We start from the raw sequence: 22,558 nt of genomic DNA, 5'->3' as shown, positions 1-22,558 counted from the left end.
TATATATATATATATATATATATATATATATATATATATATATATATATATATATATATATATTTACACACACACACACACACACATTTGGAAGCTGGTTCCACAATATAGTTATACAACGGTGCCAATGAGAAAATCATCCCAATTCGGTACCTAATATTTCGATCTGAACATTCAGAGGAAGCCGAGGGAACGCTTGAGAAAGAAACCCTAAGAATAGTTAGTTACTTAATTTAGTGTGAATGTTATGGTCAAACAAAAGGGGAATACCAAAATATGAAAGCATAATAGTATTTAGACGGGAATGGGATAAGGCGAAGTACTCACCATTTCTGTCGTTGTTGGTAATGGTGACCCAAAAGTCTATGGTTTTCTCGGGTCCCAGCTCCTCGTAGTCCCACTTCTTTTTGATCCTGACGGCGCCATTGCTGTCCACCTCCACCCAAGGGTTGTCGTCGCGGATCTTGAAGGTCTCCCACTGTATTTCTTTTTCCAGCTGGAACACCACCTTTTTCTCCACGGCGCCGTCAGCCTCGGAGAAGACCAGTTCCTTCGTGTGTCGCAGCTGGCCACGCTTCACCCGCTTCTTGGCGCTGCGCTTGGACACGACGTGCTCCGGGTAGGCGTCGTATTCTATGTCGTTGCTCTCCCCGGTGAAGAGGGAATCGCTGGGGTAGCGGAACTCTATGTGAGCTTTAGCCAGCACATCAGAGTAGAGGGTTGGTTTGCGTTTGTCGAAAGCTTCCAGCTCCAGCTCATACACCATCGTCTCAGGCGGCTCGATGACCATGATCTCGCCTGTCTGCGGCACGATAGTGAAGGTGTTGGATGGGTACGCCAAGCGGTACACCACCTTGTCGCCGTCGCCATCGTGGGCCGTGACCCGACCCAGCTTGTCGAACCGCGAGATGTTGAGCGGTACAAAGAAGTAAAACATGCTTTGAGTGAAGACTGGGGCGTGGTCGTTCATGTCCAGAATGTGCACGTTGATCTTAGCTTCAGCCATGTCCATGCCCTCCTTGTCGTAGGCGCGAAGCACCAGGCGATACAGATCCTGAGCCTCGCGGTCCAGGGCCTGACGCGTGACCACCGTCGGCATCCCGCCCACGTGGTGGAGGGCGAACACGGAGTGGCCGCCCAGTAACTCGTATCTAACGTCCTCCTCGCCCATGGCCTCGAGATCATCGAGATCCTGAAGTTCAGTACCGGCGGGCAAGTTTTCGTACACGGAGGCGTCGTATTCAGGCTTGAGGAAGCGCAGCATACTTTGATGGTCTTTGACAGCGACTCTTATAGCGAAGACCTGAGTGTCGCCGTTGGGGTACTTGGTGGCCACACGAAGATTGGCCACGCGGCCAAGGAGGGGACTGAGGCGGGCCACTGTCATCACCTCCCCGTTGTCTAGTGCGGCGAAGTAATCTGAGTACTCACTATCCATCAACTTATTGACCGTCTGACCATCTTTTAGCTTGATCTTGTGCACAATATGCGCAGGAGCCACATCGTGCGGCACGGCCACACTGTACATCACCTCGGGCAACATCTCTGCACTTACACACACCGCCGCCACCACCAGGGCCGCCCCCACCCGCCCCAGCACACCGCGCGGCACCATTGTAACCAACCACCGTCACAACACACCACTGCTATACTCCACAACACGTCAACACACCGACATGCCACTTCATAGCCGGCAACCTGCAATATAAGGCAACACACATTACCAAACCCTGTTCTTCAACTTCGATTCGACAGGTGAGTCTCCTGCGGCCTCAATATTGAAACCATGACTCACCTGCCCAAAACTCCCATCCCTACAGGAAATATCACCATGCAAGAATGACCGGCTACAAAGCACTAACAATGCCGGCATCATTCATGTCCGGTCAGAGTAACTTCGATTGTTACATTATCATTGTGCTAAATACACATCCGCTCTGCTTCTATACCGATGAGACAATGAAGCAGCAAAATGAAGAGCCCAGTTAAGTCCAGTCAGAGTAACTTCGATTGTTAAAACTATCATTGTACTAAAGACACATCCGCTCTGCTTCTATACCGATGAGACAATGAAGCAGCAAAATGAAGAGCCCAGTTAATTGTAAACCTAATCACATGAGAATAGTCTGGTCAAGTTAGCATCATACCACAATAACTGATTACTAACATGTCAAATAAAAGCACGAAACTAAATTCAATAGTTAGCTTGGCGCCATTGCCTCTTCTGAGAATGGTAGAATCATTTTCGTATCCATTATTTTCTTAAGTCTCTGGTATAACCTTTCTCATATTTTGGTAAATATATAAAACGAACCAACATAAATAACACCAAAGACTACCTGATTACTCCACGTCGTCTTCCGGCTAACTGCCACCTATGCACACCAACAAAGCTATGTAACAAAGAAAGTGGACCTTAGACGTTAAAAAATCACATCTGGGAACCAATATAATACTATCGTTAGTATGCTAGTACCGGTAAACAACAATTAGGCCGCTGTCCGGCACCTCACTCCTTCCAAGGCTCGTTGGATGGTTCAGCTCAACCCTCGTGTCCCAAGTCTGTTTTTTTCTCTAGATTCCTTTGACCGGCAGTGTGATGCTCATTCTATTCTTCCCTAGAAATACTGCTATTTTTGTTTTCCTTAACACCCCCCCATACACATATTCCCCTTCCAACTACAACTCAATAAATTACTGTACCTTGCCTGTCCCTTAATTCTCCTTCCTCAGAACTACGCTTAATCACACAAAAGCCCTGGTTTCCCTCTTTGGATCTAGTTTCCTTCTCAGCCCGCTAACTTCTCGTTACCACTCCTCCGGCCCAACCCAAGGTGACAACCACACCAGGTAAAGCAACCTCCGTCCCCTCCACACTAGTCTCCACCGATGTTTGACTTGCTCAGTCCACCAGTACAGTCACTATCCACTGTTCGATCACTGTGACACTTTACACGCGTCTTCCATTCCCTTTTTCCAACTAGGGGAGGAGAAACACACATCACTCACCGCAAAGTATCTTGAAAAAGTGGAGGAGCGCGTCTCACAACACCCGATCCCCACACTCAGCCATGACCGTTTGGCGGAGCAGCGGCTGTTCCTCCCTCAGCACAGCCGCCCCTCTCGCCACGCGCAGGTGCACATTCTTCCCTCAATTTTACAGTTTTAATGAGGTTCACAGGGCTCCAACATCTCTCATAAGGGTTCCAATGCTCTGCTTTGCCGTGATTTTACCACGAGGCATGGCTAGGTGCGACAGTGGGCATCCCAGAAGCCACAGGAAATCACGATAAGATAGTGCAAGAAACTCCCATCGATTGTCGCTGCCGCGCATGTGCCAAGTGCGCGCAGAGGGAACTCATTCAGGGATTTTTATTTATACACGTCAATATTTTCTTTGTAATCATTACCCCCAATTAAAAATGTGTTACTTAGAGCAAATCTGAATATTATGGGTATACACCATCTTTGCATAACAAATAACTACGAGGAATTCTGAGGAATGGGGGAGGCGACAAATGGAAGAGCTACTATGGTGGAGTGGGAGGGAGGGTCAAAGGAGGGAGCGAAGGAGGAAAGGGTAGGAGGGAAGGAGAGGTGGGGAGAGGGAGGAAGGTTGAGACCGCCGCCTCCCGGATCAAAGACCTGGCGGGCACCTGCCGCTGGACCGCCTACCTCACTTTTTAAACGGCGTCCACAGCTGTCCCGGAGAGGAAACAAATGAAAGTGGTCGTGAACCAGCCCAAGACAGGCAAAACATGAATATTGATTTGGTGGATAACACTCATTCGTTGTCTCAAGTAAGGAGTGAGTGACTTGTGTTTACGACTTTACGTTAACTTATAAACAAAGGCAGGACCCAGACAGTTGCCGAGAAAACGTTTTCGATGTGCAAGAAAAAAATGTGTACCGCTTGAACTCTTGCAGGGACCATCTACTCGAGGAGTAGTAGTCCTTGAATCTGCCGTAATTACATTTCGATTCACTTTCTTTCGGTTCACACCGCAAGAGCTTTGTGTACCTGAAGTGCCTTGTGTTCTTGAATCTAGATCATCATTTGCAAGACGACCATTGTATATACTGGGTACATAATCCTAGCTGTATACCTAGTTCAGCAATATTTGCATTCGCTTTTTTTATTCCACACCGCCAAAAAATAACTCGTGATTCTGAATCACCTTCTATCCTGGACTGTTAGTTACAAGATGGCCAGTGTATGAACTGGAACGTGATCCTGTAGCTACATAAAGAGAGAGAGAGAGAGGGGGGGGGGGGTGAGGTTCAAAACACACAGAGCCTATGGTTCATACTATAAAAAAAAACGTAATAATAGTCCAGTCAATGTGACTGGACCAAGAACTAATTGCAACAGTGTGTGTGTATGCAAGGCAGTAATTTCTGGGGGGCTACGGGGCCTGTAGCCCCCCCCCCCCAATGTTTTCTATATCGGCCTTAAAAGGCCTTTAAAACTGTTTAATTTAAAAAAAAAATCCTCCACCTGTGAATACTCCCTTCGCCCCCCCCCCCACACACACACACCAACTAATGAACCTATGATGCCCTCCAGCCCCCCCCCCCAAAAAAAATCTGCCAAAATTACGGGTCTGATGTGTGTGTGTGTGTGTGTGTGTGTGTGACTGGGATCCCTTACATACCTCCAAAGAAAAAATTCCATATACATCTATATCTCTCTCTCTCTCTCTCTCTCTCTCTCTCTCTCTCTCTCTCTCTCTCTCTCTCTCTCTCTCTCTCTCTCTCTCTATCTATCTATCTATCTATCTATCTAAATATCTATATCTATCTATCTATCTATCTATCTATATATCTATCTATATCTATATATATATATATATATATATATATATATATATATATATATATATATATATATGTTTACATCTGGCCTATAGCACCGGTAGGCTATTACATTGGGGCCTGATGGTCAGCCCGAGCCCGTCATGGCGCAGGCAATTATTTATAGTGGCGCCATTATATATATATATATATATATATATATATATATATTTATAAATATAGATATCTATATATATATAAGAGAGAGAGAGAGAGAGAGAGAGAGAGAGAGAGAGAGAGAGAGAGAGAGAGAGAGAGAGAGAGAGACGATGACGACGACGACGAGGGTATCACCGGCAGTAGCAGCGGCAACAACAATAACAACAGCAATAGCCGCAGCACCTTCACCGTCCGCGACAGGACACCCTCGCTACCAGATGGATAGTCTAGTTTCTAGAGTCTAGACTCTAGAGTCTAGACTCTAGAGCAGGGGTTCCCAACCTGGGGTACATGTACCCCCAGTGGTACATTTGCACTTTTAAGGGGGTACATTAAGTCCGAGAGAATAACCACTACTGTACAATACATCTGCATTCAAATTGCACAATGTCGTGTTTTTTTTTTCAATTTCCTCATTTTGGTAAGCAAAACTGTTATTTAAATTATATCATCAGTCTACACATACAGATTTCATTATAAAATAGTATCAAAATATTATATACAATTTCATCGTTTTTTTAATCCTAAATTTTTAGGGGTACACGGGAACCTATAAAAATGCTCAAGGGGTACAGAGAAACAAAAAGGTTGGGAACCCCTGCCCTAGAGGACCGCAGGAGAGTCGGTGCCCTAACAGTGCTGCACTAGGTCCAGGTGCATCATACACCACACCTCGTGGCTCTTAGAGTCCCGTGGAAGATGTCAGAGCGAGCTACGAGAGCAGTAGCGTTCGGCGATCTCCTTCTCGAAGTCCCTAGGACTCGTACCTCTACTACTGTAAGGTGTCAGTTGGCCTTCACCGCCTTGCTTCACCTTTATATATATATATATATATATATATATATATATATATATATATATATATATATATATATATATATATAAAACGCCTTCACGACCGAGGTGGACGTCTCGGCCCTGAACACACAGCGTGTGAAGACCTCTGCCCACCTGTGGTGTCAAGGGCACCTCCTAAAGTGTCAGTGGCCACATTCATTGCGAACCTAAGACTACAAGGGTTAACTGTATGTATTGAATAGGGTAAGCTTTGAAGAAGGTGCCCTCAAGGAAGAGGTCATCTTTAGCTCCAGAAACGTCATGCCCTACTAATACTACTGTGTCCTCGTTTAAAAAAAAATAAATAAATAAGAGAGAGAGAGAGAGAGAGAGAGAGAGAGAGAGAGAGAGAGAGAGAGAGAGAGAGAGAGAGAGAGAGAGAGAGAGAGAGAACAGGAAACAACAAACCATTCACGTGGCTCAAGAAGTCGTGATGGAGGTGTGACTTAGGCTGGTCGAGAGGATGGAAGGGGTGGTGGTGGAGGTGGTGCAAGAAGAGAATATGACGTCAGCAAGGAGTCTAAGCATACAGCCCGAGGCGCCCTTTACTCGCTCCATACACCCACCTACTACCCAACACGTACCCTCACATCACCTTCACCATCTTTGCCGACAATCATCTTTTAATGTTGTTAATGTCTGCTTCAACTTTTATTTTTGATATTGTAACATTTAACCTGCGGTTCGAAGACTTTCTATATTTTCCTTTTCATGAGGTCTTCTCTTTCTTTGTCACTTTGCCTCTGCAGGCGTCCCCTGGTGTAGTTGGGTAGGAGATTCTTTTTTAGTCAACCACAGTCAGCCACAGCAAGAGACGTCTGTAGAGACCAAGCGACAAAGAAAGAACAGACTTTATGAAAAAAAGAATACAGAAATTGAAGACCAAAGTCATCAAACTGTAGGTTAAATACCATGAAATTGAACAATAATGGATTGAAGCAGATATTAAAACATTACTGGAAGGTGATAATTACTCGGCATTCAAGGGCATGATGGACCAATGCCGTAATTCCATCATTAACTCAAAACAGAAAAGAGTTGATAAACCTTAACAGGGGCCAAATCACTCACGGCCAATTTAAAGATATATAAACCTGACGGACAAAACTTTAACTGCTGATCAAAAGCAACTGCTGAATTTTGGATTCAACTGGTACATTATGTCACAGCCAAACCAGCCCCAAAAAGGAGTTTAAAGAAAGTTTACCAGCAAACCCACGGAACCAAGAAACAATGAAGTCAGATACGCGTATCACAATAAGGATACCAGACAAGCTGCCAACTGCGTCCTGATAAACGCTTTTGAGTATAAAGACAAGATCGACGCCAATATTAAAGACGGAACTAATTTTATTAGAACTACCAATGACCCTAAGGATGTGCTCAAGAAGAAACTGAATAAACGGAGCTCGACCAGCAACGCAGGAAAAAAGCACCACCAGGTTTGACAAGCTTTCCAGAGGATAGGTTATGTGAGTTACTGATGCGGTAATATTAAAACGCACGAGCCAGGACACAAACTTAAAATTTCAGACTTAATATTTCACAATACTCCATAGCGAAGAAACTATGCGCCATTTTAACTCTCTTGCTACGATGCCACTTGCTACCGCAACAAATCTTTAGACTACCTGCATAGGGACATCCTCAAATCATGTAACGTAAGATAAACCATTGCTTCATTAGACGTTGAACCATTATTTAACAATGGCCCGATCACCTGCACCATCGACGACATTAGCCGCATATCATCATGGCGACACTCCCGCATTAATCATCCCCGAATCTACACTCCGTATTCTTAAACTGCATCAGGGAAGCACCTATATCTGCCCTAGAAAGAAGTACCGCCAAGTTCACGACGTTGTCATGCGTTTCCCCCTCGAAGTACTGCTAGCAATTTTTTCATGGGCTGCCAAGAACAAGAGGTCTTCACTCCTACATACCAATCTCACATCCACCACCGAGGCGACAACACCATTCTCCAGCACCATTGAAGAATGGTCAGAGACCCGAAATCGCAATCTGGAATAGGATAAAAAATTACTACTTACGTTGGTCAACCACAACCTGAGTAAGGAGAATAAGACTACAGTACGAGAAAAGGAGAATACTTTAAAAGAAATAGACAATGCTGAGCTTTCCATCACTTTTAACCAAACACACACACACACACACACACACACACACACACACACACTGTCAGTTTCTTCTTGAGCACATCCTTAGGGTCATTGGTAGTTCTAATAAAATTAGTTCCGTCTTTAATATTGGCGTCGATCTTGTCTTTATACTCAAAAGCGTTTATCAGGACGCAGTTGGCAGCTTGTCTGGTATCCTTATTGTGATACGCGTATCTGACTTCATTGCTTCTTGGTTCCGTGGGTTTGCTGGTAAACCCACGGGCTGATTTGGCTGTAACATAATGCACCAGTTGAATCCAAAATTCAGCCGTCGCTTTTGATCAGCAGTTAATGTTTTGTCCGTCAGGTTTATATATCTTTAAATTGGCCGTGAGTGATTTGGCCCCTGTTAAGGTTTATCAACTTTTTTCTGTTTTGAGTTAATGATGGAATTACGGCATTGGTCCATCATGCCCTTGAATGCCGAGTAATTAGCACCTTCCAGTAATGTTTTAATATCTGTTTTAATATACCCCTTCAGAGCGCCTCGAACCGACCGTTACAAACGTAGCGCAGTGCCCGCGATGGTGCGGATGATATACACAATGCCCAGTGACAGTCATACCCAAAGGGCCGCGGTGGAGATTAGCACCTCGCCGCTACCCCTCTAAGTGCCCCCTTCACACCACCCTCCCTCTCCCTCCCTCTAGTGTAGCCTATTTACTATTAGTTTCTTGTATTTTTAATTTGTATATTTTCAACCTAACGGCTGTCTTACATTAATAAACCTATTATTATTATTATTATTCATTTCTGAATGGGACAGAAGGAACTTGATGTCCAAGTCATTAGTGATTAAAAACTCAATATCTTCACCTTTCAACTCGACACACTCTTGCAAACACATATTCCCTATTCTTCCAAAACACCCAGCTGTCCCTTTCTTTTACATGGAATATTATTGGTCTATTCTTTACTAAAAAATCTGAACTGGGAACTTCATATCTCATCTCTTGATAAATCAGCTTCCTCGAGCATAGGTGTTCTGTATCGTCTATATCGGCTTTTCACCCTCATAGATTTTATCCACATACAATGATATATATATATATATATATATATATATATATATATATATATATATATATATAGAGAGAGAGAGAGAGAGAGAGAGAGAGAGAGAGAGAGAGAGAGAGAGAGAGAGAGAGAGAGAGAGAGAGAGAGAGAGAGAGAGAGAAGACAGCTCGGGGAGGTTGAGGACGCTGCATTCCTCATTCAGATAGACCTGCCTCAACCCTAGAAAAGCATAGTTAATTCATAACTCACAGCATGGGTTGACGAAGGGTAGGTCTTGCCTTAGTAACCTGTTGTTCTTCTACACTAAAGTAATTGAGGCGGTTGGCAGAGATGAAAACTATGACATATACTATATATCTAGATTTCAGTAAAGCGTTCGATAAAGTCCCTCATCACCGGCTTTTACTAAAATTACAGGCTCACGGCGTAGATAGGAAAGTCTTGAACATGGGATCAAGGGGTGGCTTAGAGGGACTAACGACAGTTAACAGGGATGTGTTATATTTCCCCCATTTCCTTTTTCGGTAAGCGAAGCTTAACGTTAAGAAACAAAACTCAACAACTAAATTAGGAATATTACCCACAAATATCGTCGAGTCATTTTCAAACTAGTAATCGAGGCGGGGGGAACTGGCTGCGGGTTTCAGTATACGGACATGATCCGAAGTGCACTTAAATCCTCGGTTGTATATTCGTACAAGTGTAGTAGCTGTAATGCTACATATACTGGCCAAACGAAACGCCAACTTACCCAGGATTTTGGAGGACAAGGGGGTCTCATGCCGAAGCAACAACCAGACCTTATCACTCCGCCCATTCTATATATAACAACAAATTTACATTATTGTTTTACTCCACCGTCGACAAGTCACGCCTGTTACCAGAGTCCTTCCTGATACGACGGCTGCAGCCTTCACTCTGCATACAAGAAACATCCACATTAGCTTGTTTTTAAGGTTAACTTCGAACTTTCCTTTGCCATAACACCTAGCTACGTGTTCAATTTTGTTAAGTTGCTCCTTCATCATTTTACTGTTCTTTCTCACAATACATTTTCTATTTGATGCGCAGACTGATATACTCACCAGAAAAAAATATCCCCATGTGTTATTCATAAATTTCTTCAAATTATAGGCTATATGTTAGTTTTTGTTAGTGTTTTATATTTTCCTTACATATTGTTTTATTATGTAATATTGATATGTCATTTTAATTTTCTAGTCCTGCTGATGATTCACGCAAGAATCGAAACATTGACAAATAATTAAAGATGTGTGTGCCAACGCTGGGCTTGGTGTTTCATCCTGCTTATTCGCTTCTCTGCAAGTTCTTCTGTGGCTAATATGCATGACGTCATGAACACACACACACACACACACACACACACACACACACAATATATATATATATATATATATATATATATATATATATATATATATATATATATATATATATATATATATATATATATATATATATATACACACACACACGATTCGTAGGTGAAGGAAAAGTTAGGGTCATATGCGATAACTGTGAGTGGGTTCGGTGCCCATTCCCGTCTCATTGACCATTGAGCATGGGTGAGAACCCATTACCCTGGGGCACAATACAAGTACAACCTCAAGGTTACCACAGTTTACCTTCCTCTGCTTTCCTCAACCCTGAGAGGGAGGATAAACAGCTTGACGGGCTGCGTCCCGACTGCAAAGGCTCACGGATTTGTAGCTACAATAATTCCCACCAAAATACAAAATGCCGCATATATGTTTAATTGGAAATGAGCAGGTAAGCTCTCTTATGAAGAAGTTTAACATTTACGTACAACACCAATAAAATAATTCAAAAGAACTACATAAAACCAATGAGGAAAGTTAGATAACTGAAGGAATATATCGGATTGAAGCAGTGGCTGAGAGAGCAATATAGATCCATGCCGATGTATCTATAGTTTAGCCTTTGATACATAGCATGCACGTTATCACAGAAATTAAGTGCCGTAACTAGATGTACCATGTTGCAGAGACTAATAAATTGCAAAAAGAGGTCTGTAATGACTGAGTTACATCGAATGAATATGTGCTGAAGAAAAGACATGCAACGATCAAGCTTGGAGGAAACTTGCATTTTTAATACGATTTTCCTTGAAGACTGGAAGAGGAAAGGAGAGAGGGAGATAGATGCCAGCTTGGCGCAGAGAAGGAAAACAGTGAGGAATAGAACGGGCGAGAAGGAGAGTTAAATTGAAATTAGTGGACTGTGAGATAAGGCAATAACGTAACACGGTGCAGAAAAAGAGCTCTTCCTCCCCTCGGGCGATGACAGTGCTGTGCCCCATACAACGGAGATTTCAACCTATCCGCGACGCAAAGTAGTGATCAAAGAGCTATATGTATTATCAACCCCTTCAGAGTGGAATGTTGAGCATGTGTAATCTCGAAAGTGCCAAGTGTGAGGTGAGCTAGAAACGTGTCCTCAATCCCTAAACACGAACTGTACACGAATCAAAAGCTTCGCCTGAGTGGTACAATTTAGTGTAAACACTTTCCTTAATGAAACTAATGATGAGACACGGAGCTGAGAAACGAATAAGTATTAACTGTGAACCAACTTTACTCCCCGCCCACCCGACTCAGCACGAAGCATCACCCAACACCAGGCACCGCGTTAGGATGACCTTGCCTCCACGCCGTCTCTCTCACCACCGCTCCGGCATCCTTACCCTAACTGATGCCTGTTTCACCATCCTCTTGCTGACCAGTTTATCTATGCTGGTAACGAAGGCGTGGAGCAAAGAAGTTGACAAATATCAACACTGGCTAGTGGAAGGTGGGTCCAAGGCTCTAAACTAGAGCAGATGTATTTAACAAAGAATGGAGCCTCCTTATGAAATCGAAATTCATAGGGTCTCCGCATTAGCATTATATTATATTTCTCCTATAGTCGGTTCACCCGAGTCTGAAGTGTGCATTATCGCGCAACGGCAACCTGCAGCCTCACGGCGTGTCCGATTTCGTGGATACTGTATGATAGCCTACGCCTCGTAAACAGTCGTCAGTGTCAATAATATGCAGGCAGTAATAACAAATCCCGTCAATTATAGTCGATTTTGAGTTTTAAAAAAATATTAATAATGTCGCAAATAGCTGTTTTAGTAATATAAAGCCTGCTAATTTTCTCGGTGGTGGACAGCTTCAAGGCTGTTAAATAATCATAATCAGCGGTCTTGTAAATTAACAAAACAGCAATTTGTGACATTACTAATATTCCACTCATAATCGACTATAATTAATTGACGGTATTTGTTATTGCTGCTTGCATTTTATTAACACTGACGACTCTTTACTATGCGTAGACTACAATACAGTATCCACGAAATCGGACACGCCGTGTGGCAGCAGGTTGCCGTTGCGCGATAATGCACACTTCAGACGGGTGAACCGACTTTAGGCGGTTACACTTCCAGAGAAAATATAATATCCACATAGATTTGCCTCATATTCATTAATGCAAATTATTTTTTCGAACTCCTTGTTTAGCCTACTTCAGAATAATAATTCCTTCAGTATTCCCCTTAAGTTATGCCCGGAAAGCATGAGAGAGTATTTAATTAATTTTCGAACAAACAAATATATCTCGAAGAAAGAAGGTTTAAAATATGGGGTAAGGGAGGGTGGGGTAAGATGGTATCTAAACTATGTATTAGTGTCACTGATACATACTTAAATACAATAGAATACAGTACTTCAAAAATATCATATGTGGTCTAGATATCCTGTATGTTGTAGATTTCTATACAGATTTTAACTCAGTAAGAACAGAAAATAAGGAAAAGTAAAATAAGGGTTTAAAAAAAAATCAATCCCGTGCATGAGGTAAAACTCCCATGGAGGAGGAGTTTTGTTAAAGTTACAAATTCAACATCCTGCATCAAGAAGCATAAAAATACCTCAAGTACACTATTTACCGTTTACCGTTGATGAGGTTTCAGGCCCCGATCCACTGGCAGCGCAGCGCTCAACAGGGCCGTCAACAAAATAACAATGTTAGCACCGAAGTCGTCCTCAATCCTCATGTTTGTGACGTCGTAGGATTTAGGGCCGTATTACAAGTCGAATCCGAGAAGTTTCGGGTCCCTAGACAGGTCGGTTTAGGGGCCGTACTACAAATCCAATCCGAGAAGTTTCGGGTCCCTAGACAGGTCGGTTTAGGGGCCGTACTACAAATCCAATCCGAGAAGTTTCGGGTCCCTACACAGGTCGGTTTAGGGGCCGTACTACAGTCCAATCCGAGAAGTTTCGGATCCCTACACAGGTCGGCTTAGGGGCCGTACTACAAGTCCAATCCGAGAAGTATCGGGTCCCTACAGAGTTTGGGATGAATAACTCTGTAGGAACCCGAAACTTTTAGGATTGGACTTGTAATACGGCCCCTAAACCGACCTTTGTAGGGACCCGAAACTTTTAGGATTGGACTTGTAATACGGCCCCTAAACCGACCTTTGTAGGAACCCGAAACTTTTAGGATTGGACTTGTAATACGGCCCCTAAACCGACCTTTGTAGGAACCCGAAACTTTTCGGATTGGACTTGTAATACGGCCCCTAAACCGACCTTTGTAGGGACCCGAAACTTCTCGGATTCGATTTGTAATACGGCCCTTAGTGAATACGTGAGTCTTCAGTGCTTTCTTGAAGGTCGCCAGATAGCCATTGTTCTTAACGTCCTCGGGTAACCCATTATATAGAGCCGTGGGGCACTCTTCTCAAATGCTCTGAAACCCAGTTTCAGGTTGACTATGGGCTCATAGAGTCTATACTGTTCAGCACTGTGTCTCAGTGAAATAGCGGTGTCCGGATTAAAGTCCTGTGGTAAATTTCTCATATATTCAGGTTTTCGTGTTGCTTGATAAGTCAAGACACATATTTTGTAGACTATTTGTGCCTTAATGGGTATAGTCAACGTAAGTCTAAAAGTGCAGGTGTTATTCTCACACGTGGCGGCAGACCCTTAATGAGCCTTGCAGCTCTGTTCATGACTAGTTGTAGTTTCCTCAGCAGATATTTGGGGAGGCCATAATAAAATGAATTACAATAATCCAGCTTACTAGTTACATGATTATATACAAGCATATTCATGGTCTTATCATCCTGGTATTTCTTGACAAATGAAATATTTCTAAGATGGTAGCCTGCTGTTCTCACCACCTGGTTGATCTATTCTTTGAAAGATAGAGTACAGTCAATTATCACACCTAGGTCTTTGATACCTAGGTCTTTGACTGCCTTTTTTACAGTCATAGTGTTATCATTAATCCGAAGAGTGGAGATATCTAGCCTCCTGAGATCCTTGTTCTTCCCCACTATCAGGCATTCAGTTTTGTCCTCATTCACCTCCAACAGCTTAGGATTCATCCATTTCCCAACATCATCCATAATTCTGTTTAGCTTATCTTCAGTGTTTTCCACGTCACTCAGCGACAGATAGAATTCTGTATCATCGGCATACAGTTTAAAATCAACTCCATGCTTTCTTAACAAATGTTAAAGTCCAATAGTATACACACATAATATGATTGGACCCAGTACACTTCCCTGAGGGACTCCTCTTTGCAAAAGTTTATGAGCAGAGAACGATTTACCTATTTGCACACAGTATGTTCTGTTCTCAAGATGGCTCTTCAGATAATCAAGCGCACCACCCACAATTCCAATGTTTTACAATCTTGATTCAATAAACTGCTCCACCGTGTCAAACGCAGCACTCAAGTCTAATAAAATCAGAACACCACACTTCCCTTCATCCATGAGTACAAGTGAATTGTTTACCACTGAACAGAGAGTAGTTTCTGTCGAGTAAAGTCTCCTGTAAGCAGACTGATTATTCGGTAAAGCCAATATTTCTGATTGAAAATTTCTTCGCTGTCTGAACGTAATCTTTTGTCTCTGCACTGCTTCCTTCGTATATGAAATCTCAAAGATTACAAATTTATGCACAGGGGATATACAACATATTTCAACACACACCACCTGAACAGGATCGCAATCTATATCACTGAAAACCAAGTCTATCACATGTCCCCCTATGGACAGGCCCCGATCGTTCACTTTACTGATCAAGTTGAAAGAGTCCATCATCTCAATGAAGGCCATGGCAGAAGAATTTCCAGGATCTTCGATCCAGATTAAAGTCACCACAGATTAACACATTTGCACTCAAGGATGCAAGTGTAAGGCTGGTAGTCTATCAATCACCTTCCTAGCTGCTGTAAATTGTATAGGCGACGAAACAGTCCGTGATAGAGGGCGCTGATCGGGCAGGTAGGTACGGTTTCCAGGGAAGGAATGTGCAGCACGCAGTCCATAATGACTTTCTAAAGTGTTTTCCTAGATTGTCCATTTCCTACGCACCTGCTAGTACAAATATAGAGAAATGTATAATTTTCATATCATGCTGGATGACTGAGCTGTCAGGACTGTATGAACAAGGTAAAAAATAGAAGACATGCTGGGGGGAAGAATGGGAGGACCTGTTATCTGCATGTATGTGTGTATAATGAGTCAATCTTAAACGCATATCAAACAGGGAAGGCAAGATAGAAATGAACGTGTGTGTGTGTGTGTGTGTGTGTGTGTGTGTGTGTGTATGTGTGTGTGTGTGTGTGTGTGTGTGTGTGTGTGTGTGTGTGTGTGTGTGTGTTTGTGTGTGTCGTAGTAGTAGTAGTAGTAGTAGTAGTTGTAGTCGTAGTAATAGTATAGTCGTGGTAGTAGTAGCAGTCGCAGCAGCAGCAGCAGTAGTAGTAGTAATAGTAGTAGTAGTAGTAGTAGTAGTAGTAGTAGTAGTAGTAGTAGTATCATGCTCGATATGCAGTTTACATTGCAGTTGTGCAAGGGAAAAATATACTATTGAAATGATATGATTTTATGAGCACCACACAGATATGCAATTGGGCATTCGTTGCTGGTGCTGTTGTTCGGGGATCAGTGATTGGTCCATTATTTTTTCACTATATAATTTAGTCATTTAGTTTCTTCTGCTTCTTTTCTCCTTCCTTTTTCTTGCACTTTTTTCTTCCTGTCCTTCCCCTTGACCTGTTTTTGTACTGTTGATTTTCAGCCAGTTGTTTTTAACAGTCAACAAGTCAATTTTGTCTTCTTCTTCCTTCTCCTCTTCCCATTTCTCCTTTTCTTTATTATCCTCCTTTTCGTCCCCATCCTTATATACATCCTTGAACTCCCACAGGAGACAGGACGATGGGAGCCGTGCCTCCAGAGGAATTCCACCGACGAGAGGGTTAGTGTTTCATGTATCTCTACAAATTCTCACTTACCTACAAACTTGTAATGTCAGCCACCTATGAATAATGTTATTTTTAGCAGAGAAAGGCTTTTGTATCCTCTCCTCAAAATGTTCTGACTGGTCTCATTTGCATTGTGTACAATTATAGATTAAATCATATTACCTGTTTAACGGCATTTCCCTTTGGTATCATAATTTCCTTATGATGTGTACAGCATTAGGGAAGAAATCCCATTAGCAATATAATGCTTCATAAAATTGGCAATACTATTAATTGCAGATTGACAATGTTGAATGTTATGAAACACCTTAAGCCACGTGCACACTGCCACTCACCACCATGGCCGCTTGCCGACGAGTTTCACCAACAGGCAGTGCCATGGCTTGTGTTTCTCAGTGTTTGCTCGCCTGCCTTCTGTCCATACTGCCACTTCTGAGTGATGAACACACACACACACACATACGTGGAGGGGGCTGTGGAGGGCGGACGTTAGCTCAGAGCTCCCGCAAATTTTCAAGAGGAATATGGGTTATCGGCGATATACAGGTCTATAGGAAGCAGGCGAGCAAACACTGAGAAACACTGGCCATGCCACTGCCTGTTGGTGAAACTCGTCGGCAAGCGACCATGGTGGTGAGTGGCATCTGTGAACGTGGTTTAAGGTGTTTCATGACATTCAATATTGTCAATCTGTAATATATAGTATTGCCAATTTTATGAAGCATTATATTACAAATGGAATTTCTTCTTAACTATTTCTTCTTAACATCTTATGTGCATGGTTGAAGGTTAGGAGAGGTGCTTAAGTACTGTCCCGTCTCTAGTAAGTGCAGTATGGACACATAAAGAACGAGAAAATGGAAAGAGTATCGGACAAAACCCTGGATGGGTGTAATGGCAATGCTTTGTTACACCTGTGGCGAGGCCAAGGTCGCGTGGGCAATATTATTTATTACAGATTAACAATGTTGAATGTTATGAAACATCTTAAGCCATGGCACACTGCCACTCACCACCATGGCCGCTTGCCGACGAGTTTCAGCAACAGGCAGTGCCACTTCCAGTGTTTCTCGGTGTTTGCTTTCCTGCTTTCTGTCCACGCTGCCACTTCTGAGTGATGAACACACTCTGGGTTTGGTCAAAGGGAAGGCACACTTCCTGGCAGAATGGCAAACTGGAAAATGTTGCTGATTGGAAACATGATCTGTATGAAATATGGAGGAACGGCAGAAGTTGATGAAAGAAGAAAATAAAGATTTTAAACAAAGTGCAATAAAAATGACTTAATGTTGAAGATACCTGAAGAAAAGGTGGAGGTAAATATGGAGAATGACAAGGAATTAAATTAAAAGTAAAACTAATGGAAGAAGGGGCAGGAAGAGAAGAAAGTAGGTTTTAAAGAAATCGTGGAACAGCAAATTAAGAAAGAAACGAAAGTGTCAGTAGTGAAAGTGATTAAAATAAGGAAGGGCTGGTGAAAGACACCGTGGAGAAGAAAAAATGTTTGGCGTCAAGGAAAAAGTGTTGCCAATACGGCATGAGAAAGAAAAGAATGAAAAAGGGGTAGCTGTGGAGATAGTGGGAGAGGTTCAGAATGAGGGTCGTAATTTGGATGAGGAAATTGAAGAGGTGAAGTATGTGGAAGGGTGGCAGCGACCACTGATAGTAAGATTTAGATCCCAAGCGGGAACGGAAAAAGTGTTGGCTGGAACATGGAAGCTCTCAAGGATGGAAGAGTATAAGAATGTATGGATTAGGAGACTTAATGAGGAAGAGAGGGCTAAAGTGAACAAACTGTAGGAAGAAGCTAAGGATAAAAGCGAGAGCAGAAATGAGGCGGAGAAAAAGAGATTCCTTTAGAAGGTTATGGATATGAGGCTAAGTAAGTGATACTCGTACAAGCGGGCAGGAGAGAGGGAAGTAATGAACCGAAGGTGTCGTACACCAATGTGAAGGGGTTAATATCGGCGCAGATGGAGTTCTATGATTACTCAAGGGGAAAATGAATTGGAAAATATATGGGAATCGTTGAAACTAAGTTAAGTGATACAATCATGTCCCTAGAAATTGGGAAGGAAATATATAATGTGTAAAAGTCGGAAAAGGAAAAACAAGGAGGGGGAGGGATGATGATGGTAAAGAAAACTTGGAGTTTAAAGAAGTAAGCCATGGTAAAGGAAGTGCCGAAATGATAAATCAATCAATCAATCAATGGGGGCACATAACAGGGAGCGCGTCGCCTCAACCCACCCTACGAAGCCAAGTCCTGGGGCCCCTCCAGGCGAATCTCCATAGAGGCCCCCTTCCCATCCTGAGTACCTGCTCAAGTCACGACCTCCGTGGGTGTCCCCTTGGCCTCCTCCACTCAAGATTGTCTTTTACAGAGACAACCCGATGAGCAGGATCAGCTTCTGGGGAACGTGCCGTGCCCGTATAGCCGGAGTTGGCGTTGTCGGACTATGCGGGTAATATAAGTCGAATCAGTCTCACGGAGTAGTCGCCGGTTTGACACAGTCATTCCAGCGATATCCCATGATTCTGCGTAGACATTTATTACCAAAGGCATCAATTAGACCATAAGAACGTTGGAGTCTTCAAGAGGCTGGTAGGCCTGTACGAGGCAGCTCAAAACGGCAATTCAAAACGTCCGCGCCAAATTCCTTATTCGTCAACTTAAAAGGCGCGCAAAGTTCTTACTTTTTTATTAGGAAATGAGGCAGCACAAAAGAGAAGGGTAGCCCAGGAATAGATTGAAACAACCTGTAGAAGTCCATGCAATTCTGTTTAAACTTTATCTTTCTTACAAGTAATGCTTTTAGCGTTGCAATTTGAAGTTGTGTTTTTTTCAGATGCCCACAATTTGTTCATGAAAGAAAAGACATGTTCAGTGGAAGCATTAGTTCCAGGATGGCACATGATGAACTGCGTTGATGGTTGTTTTTATCTTTGACATGGGAGAATACTTCTCCCGGCGAAGGGAAGCGGCGACGTAAGAAACCGAAGAACACCGGCCAACCCCGCTCCTCTTAAACCATGGCTTTCACGGTACTTCAGTGGAATTGTAGAAGTTTGCGGAATAAAGAACACAATTTAGCACTGTTAATTCACTTACACAGGCCGTCTGTTATTTGTCTACAGGAGACGAGACTTGGAGACCACCCTGATCCCCAAGCACTTAAACACTACCACTCGTATAGAAGACACGTAGGTCACGGCGTTGCCATGTACACCCACAAGACACTGCCACAGAGGTGAATTTGAACTCTACTCTGGAAGCTGTCGCGTGCAGAGTGAAATTCAATGACACGTATCTGGCTATTTGTTCCCTGTACTGTCCACCTCATGGCCGCATTGATGATGGTGCACTCACTTCACTTTTTGACGAACTACCCCGCAATAAATTAATTTTGGGCGATTTTAATGCACATCATCATCAATGGGGAAGTCTGAGGTGTGATGGTCGCGGAGAGCAAGTAGTTGACATCCTGCTCCACACAAACCTCTGTCTTCTAAACGACGGAAGTGCGACTCGTGTAGATGATCGGACAGGCAACGCGTCCGACATCGACCTGTCTATAGCCTTGCCGGGTATACACGCTAACTGTACCTGGGGTACTCTTGACGACTTCTTGGGTAGTGACCACTTATCAATCTGCATTTCTTATTCACGCGACATTGTCACACCACCTCCGCCACCTAAATTTATCTTTAAGAAAGCAGACTGGGAGTCCTTCTCAAGGATCGTTGATATTGATATATCCGGAGATGACATTGATGCTAAGGTTGATGGCGTGCAACACTCCATTTTACACGCCGCGCAGGCTACTATTCCTACAACTTCCACAATTCACACAAAGCGTGCAGTCCCATGGTGGACACCAGATTGCCGACAAGCACTCCGAGAACGCAATAGGCGATACAGGATCTTTAGTAAACAGCCCACTAATTCCAACTTCATAGCATACAAAGAGGCACGGGCTAAAGCAAGGAGACAAATTAGAACATGCAAACGTAACTCCTGGCGTAACTACGTATCCACAGTGAATCGCTTCATCCCCCTCAGCCAGGTCTGGTCCACAGTACGCTGCCTCGACAACAAAAGACCATACAACCCCATCATCTCCCTCTTCATAAACAATAGCACCATCGACGATCCTGTGGATATAGCTAACACCATGGCCAGGAGTTTTTCCAACTTTAGCAGCTCGGCCAACTATGACCCTGCCTTCCAGCACCACAAGCAGGCGGCCGAGCAAAATAACATAGACTTTGCCACGGAAGACGAAAACTCTGACTACAACACCGAGTTTACGATGAATGAGCTTCTCCTTGCGCTAAAGACCTGTAAAGGCACCAGTCCCGGACCTTCCACGGTCACGTACGGTATGATTCAGCATCTTGGCCAGGACAACCTGACCAAGCTGTTAGCATTGTACAATGGGTTCTGGACGTCTCGAACGTTTCCAAACTCATGGCACTTTGCGCACGTCATACCGATACCGAAGAGTTCTGGCCGCCTTACGGATCCCAGTTCGTTTCGTCCTATTGCTTTAACGGAGTGCTTATGTAAGGTCATGGAACGAATGGTAAATAAAAGGCTACTTTTTTTCTTAGTCAAAAAAATTGTTAAATGATCGACAGTGTGGCTTTCGAAAGTATCGAAGCACAATGGATCATTTAATGAATTTGGAGCAATGTATTTCAGAGGCATTTGCCAAGAAAGAATTCATGATAGGGGTGTTTCTCGACATCCACAAAGCCTTTGACATGACATGGCGACACGGAATTCTCATGAAGCTACACGCTTACGGTTTAAGAGGAAACTTGCCTATTTTTGTTTGTAACTTTCTGAAGGACAGAACATTCTGTCAGGTTGCCGAATAACGTAATCTCGGACGTATTCGTCCAGGAAAACGGGGTGCCCCAGGGCAGTGTTCTTAGTCCAACTTTATTTTGTATTATGATGAATGATATTCTGTCGACAACTCCCGTCCCCCGAAACCTTAAATACTCACTGTACGCCGACGACTGTGCGATATGGCACTCCTCGCCATACGCACAGTTCTCGGCTGGGCGGATGCAAGTTGCACTTGACGCCGTCCAGTACTGTGCCTCGCGGTGGGGTTTTAAGTTTTAAGTTCATAAATGTATCGGTGTTGTTTTTACTCTACGTAAAGTACCTGATTTGCGCTTAACTTTAAATAACCAGCCGATACAGTTAAAAAATTCAGTTAAATTCCAAGGTCTGCACTTTGATAGCAGACTCAATTGGAAAATTCACGTAAATAAATTGCTTGTTCGTTTTAAGGGTAGGCGGTGGCCGAAGTGATAGCGTACTGGACCCACATTCGCCGCGTGATGGACGACGCGGGTTCGAATCCTCACGCTACCACTCGGATTTTTCGGTCACCGCCGAGTGGCTTAAAACTACCCACATGCTGTCCTGAAGACCACCCATCAACCCGGACTCTAGAGGAAGCCGTCCAAGCGAATCAAGTACGAGTTCCGGGGGGCAGCATGAGCCAATGCAAGATGGCGCCACTATAAACACTCGCCTGCGCCAGAACGGGCTGGGCCGACCATCAGGCCCCACCTGGAAGAAGCCTTGGGCCGACCATCAGGCCCCACCGGGAAGATGCCTACCGGCGCAATAGGCAGCAACGTAAAAAAAAAAAAAAAAAAAAAAAAAGTAAGAAAATAAATATCCTCAAATATTTATGCGGCACCTCTTGGGGAGCAGACAGAAAATCTTTATTAATGGTGTACAAATCCCTGATTCGAACTCACATCGACTATGGCTCGCAGGTGTATGGTTCGGCATCCGATGCCACGCTGAGTCGGTTGGATGTGTTTCAGAATGAATGTTTGCGTAAGTGCCTTGGAGCCCTAAGATGTACACGCACAGCCCGGCTTGAGGTGGAGGCAAATGTTCCTCCCCTCCGTATCCGTCGAGAGCACTTGGTGCTCTCGTACGGTATAAAAACACTCCGGAAAACCAGCATTGGCAGTGGAACGCCAGCACTCCGTGGGCAAGCAGCCGGGTGGCCCTTCTGCGGCGGCGAGGTTGACCCACGTGGTCATCCTCGCTTTGGGCGCCCCCTCCGCAGTCAAGTCGACTATAGTCTGTTCGGAGCATGAATTCGGTTCAAGGTGTGGCAGATTCCAGAATTCCCATGAGTGCAGCGCTGCCAGTTCGACCGCCAATT

The 22,558-nt window shown here is 43.7% G+C and overlaps 2 protein-coding genes across 4 annotated transcripts in view; one reads left to right on the top strand and one right to left on the bottom strand.

Annotated features, from left to right (window-relative positions):
• Positions 1-205: 205 nt before the first annotated feature.
• LOC126985147 (neural-cadherin-like) lies at positions 206-3,100 on the bottom strand. Of its 2 annotated transcripts, none has more exons than XM_050839712.1 (2): positions 3,010-3,100; positions 206-1,698 (listed from the first exon to the last, which is right to left on the bottom strand). In XM_050839712.1, the coding sequence occupies exon 2, from the start codon at positions 1,613-1,615 to the stop codon at positions 221-223; it is 1,395 nt and encodes a 464-aa protein (XP_050695669.1). In that variant the 5' UTR covers positions 1,616-1,698; positions 3,010-3,100; the 3' UTR covers positions 206-220. The 2 variants fall into 2 exon arrangements, with proteins under 2 accessions (XP_050695669.1, XP_050695670.1); XM_050839713.1 differs by lacking the exon at positions 3,010-3,100 and adding an exon at positions 2,704-2,966.
• LOC126985146 (protein O-linked-mannose beta-1,2-N-acetylglucosaminyltransferase 1-like) overlaps positions 1,613-22,558 on the top strand; it is an 81,257-nt gene continuing 60,311 nt past the window's right edge. Inside the window, exons 1-2 of one of the 2 annotated variants that reach the window (XM_050839710.1) lie at positions 1,613-1,755; positions 16,295-16,345. In XM_050839710.1, the coding sequence (XP_050695667.1) occupies positions 16,306-16,345 (40 nt within the window). In that variant the 5' untranslated portion in view covers positions 1,613-1,755; positions 16,295-16,305. Of the gene's footprint in view, positions 1,756-11,106; positions 11,883-16,294; positions 16,346-22,558 lie in introns of those variants that run through there. The other variant, XM_050839709.1, reaches the window with a different exon arrangement.

Source organism: Eriocheir sinensis, chromosome 58, assembly GCF_024679095.1.
Source record: "Eriocheir sinensis breed Jianghai 21 chromosome 58, ASM2467909v1, whole genome shotgun sequence".
Classification (NCBI taxonomy): Eukaryota; Metazoa; Arthropoda; class Malacostraca; order Decapoda; family Varunidae; genus Eriocheir; species Eriocheir sinensis.
The sequence above is the reverse complement of the archived record's forward strand: the minus strand, read 5'-3'. Positions and strand labels throughout refer to the sequence as shown.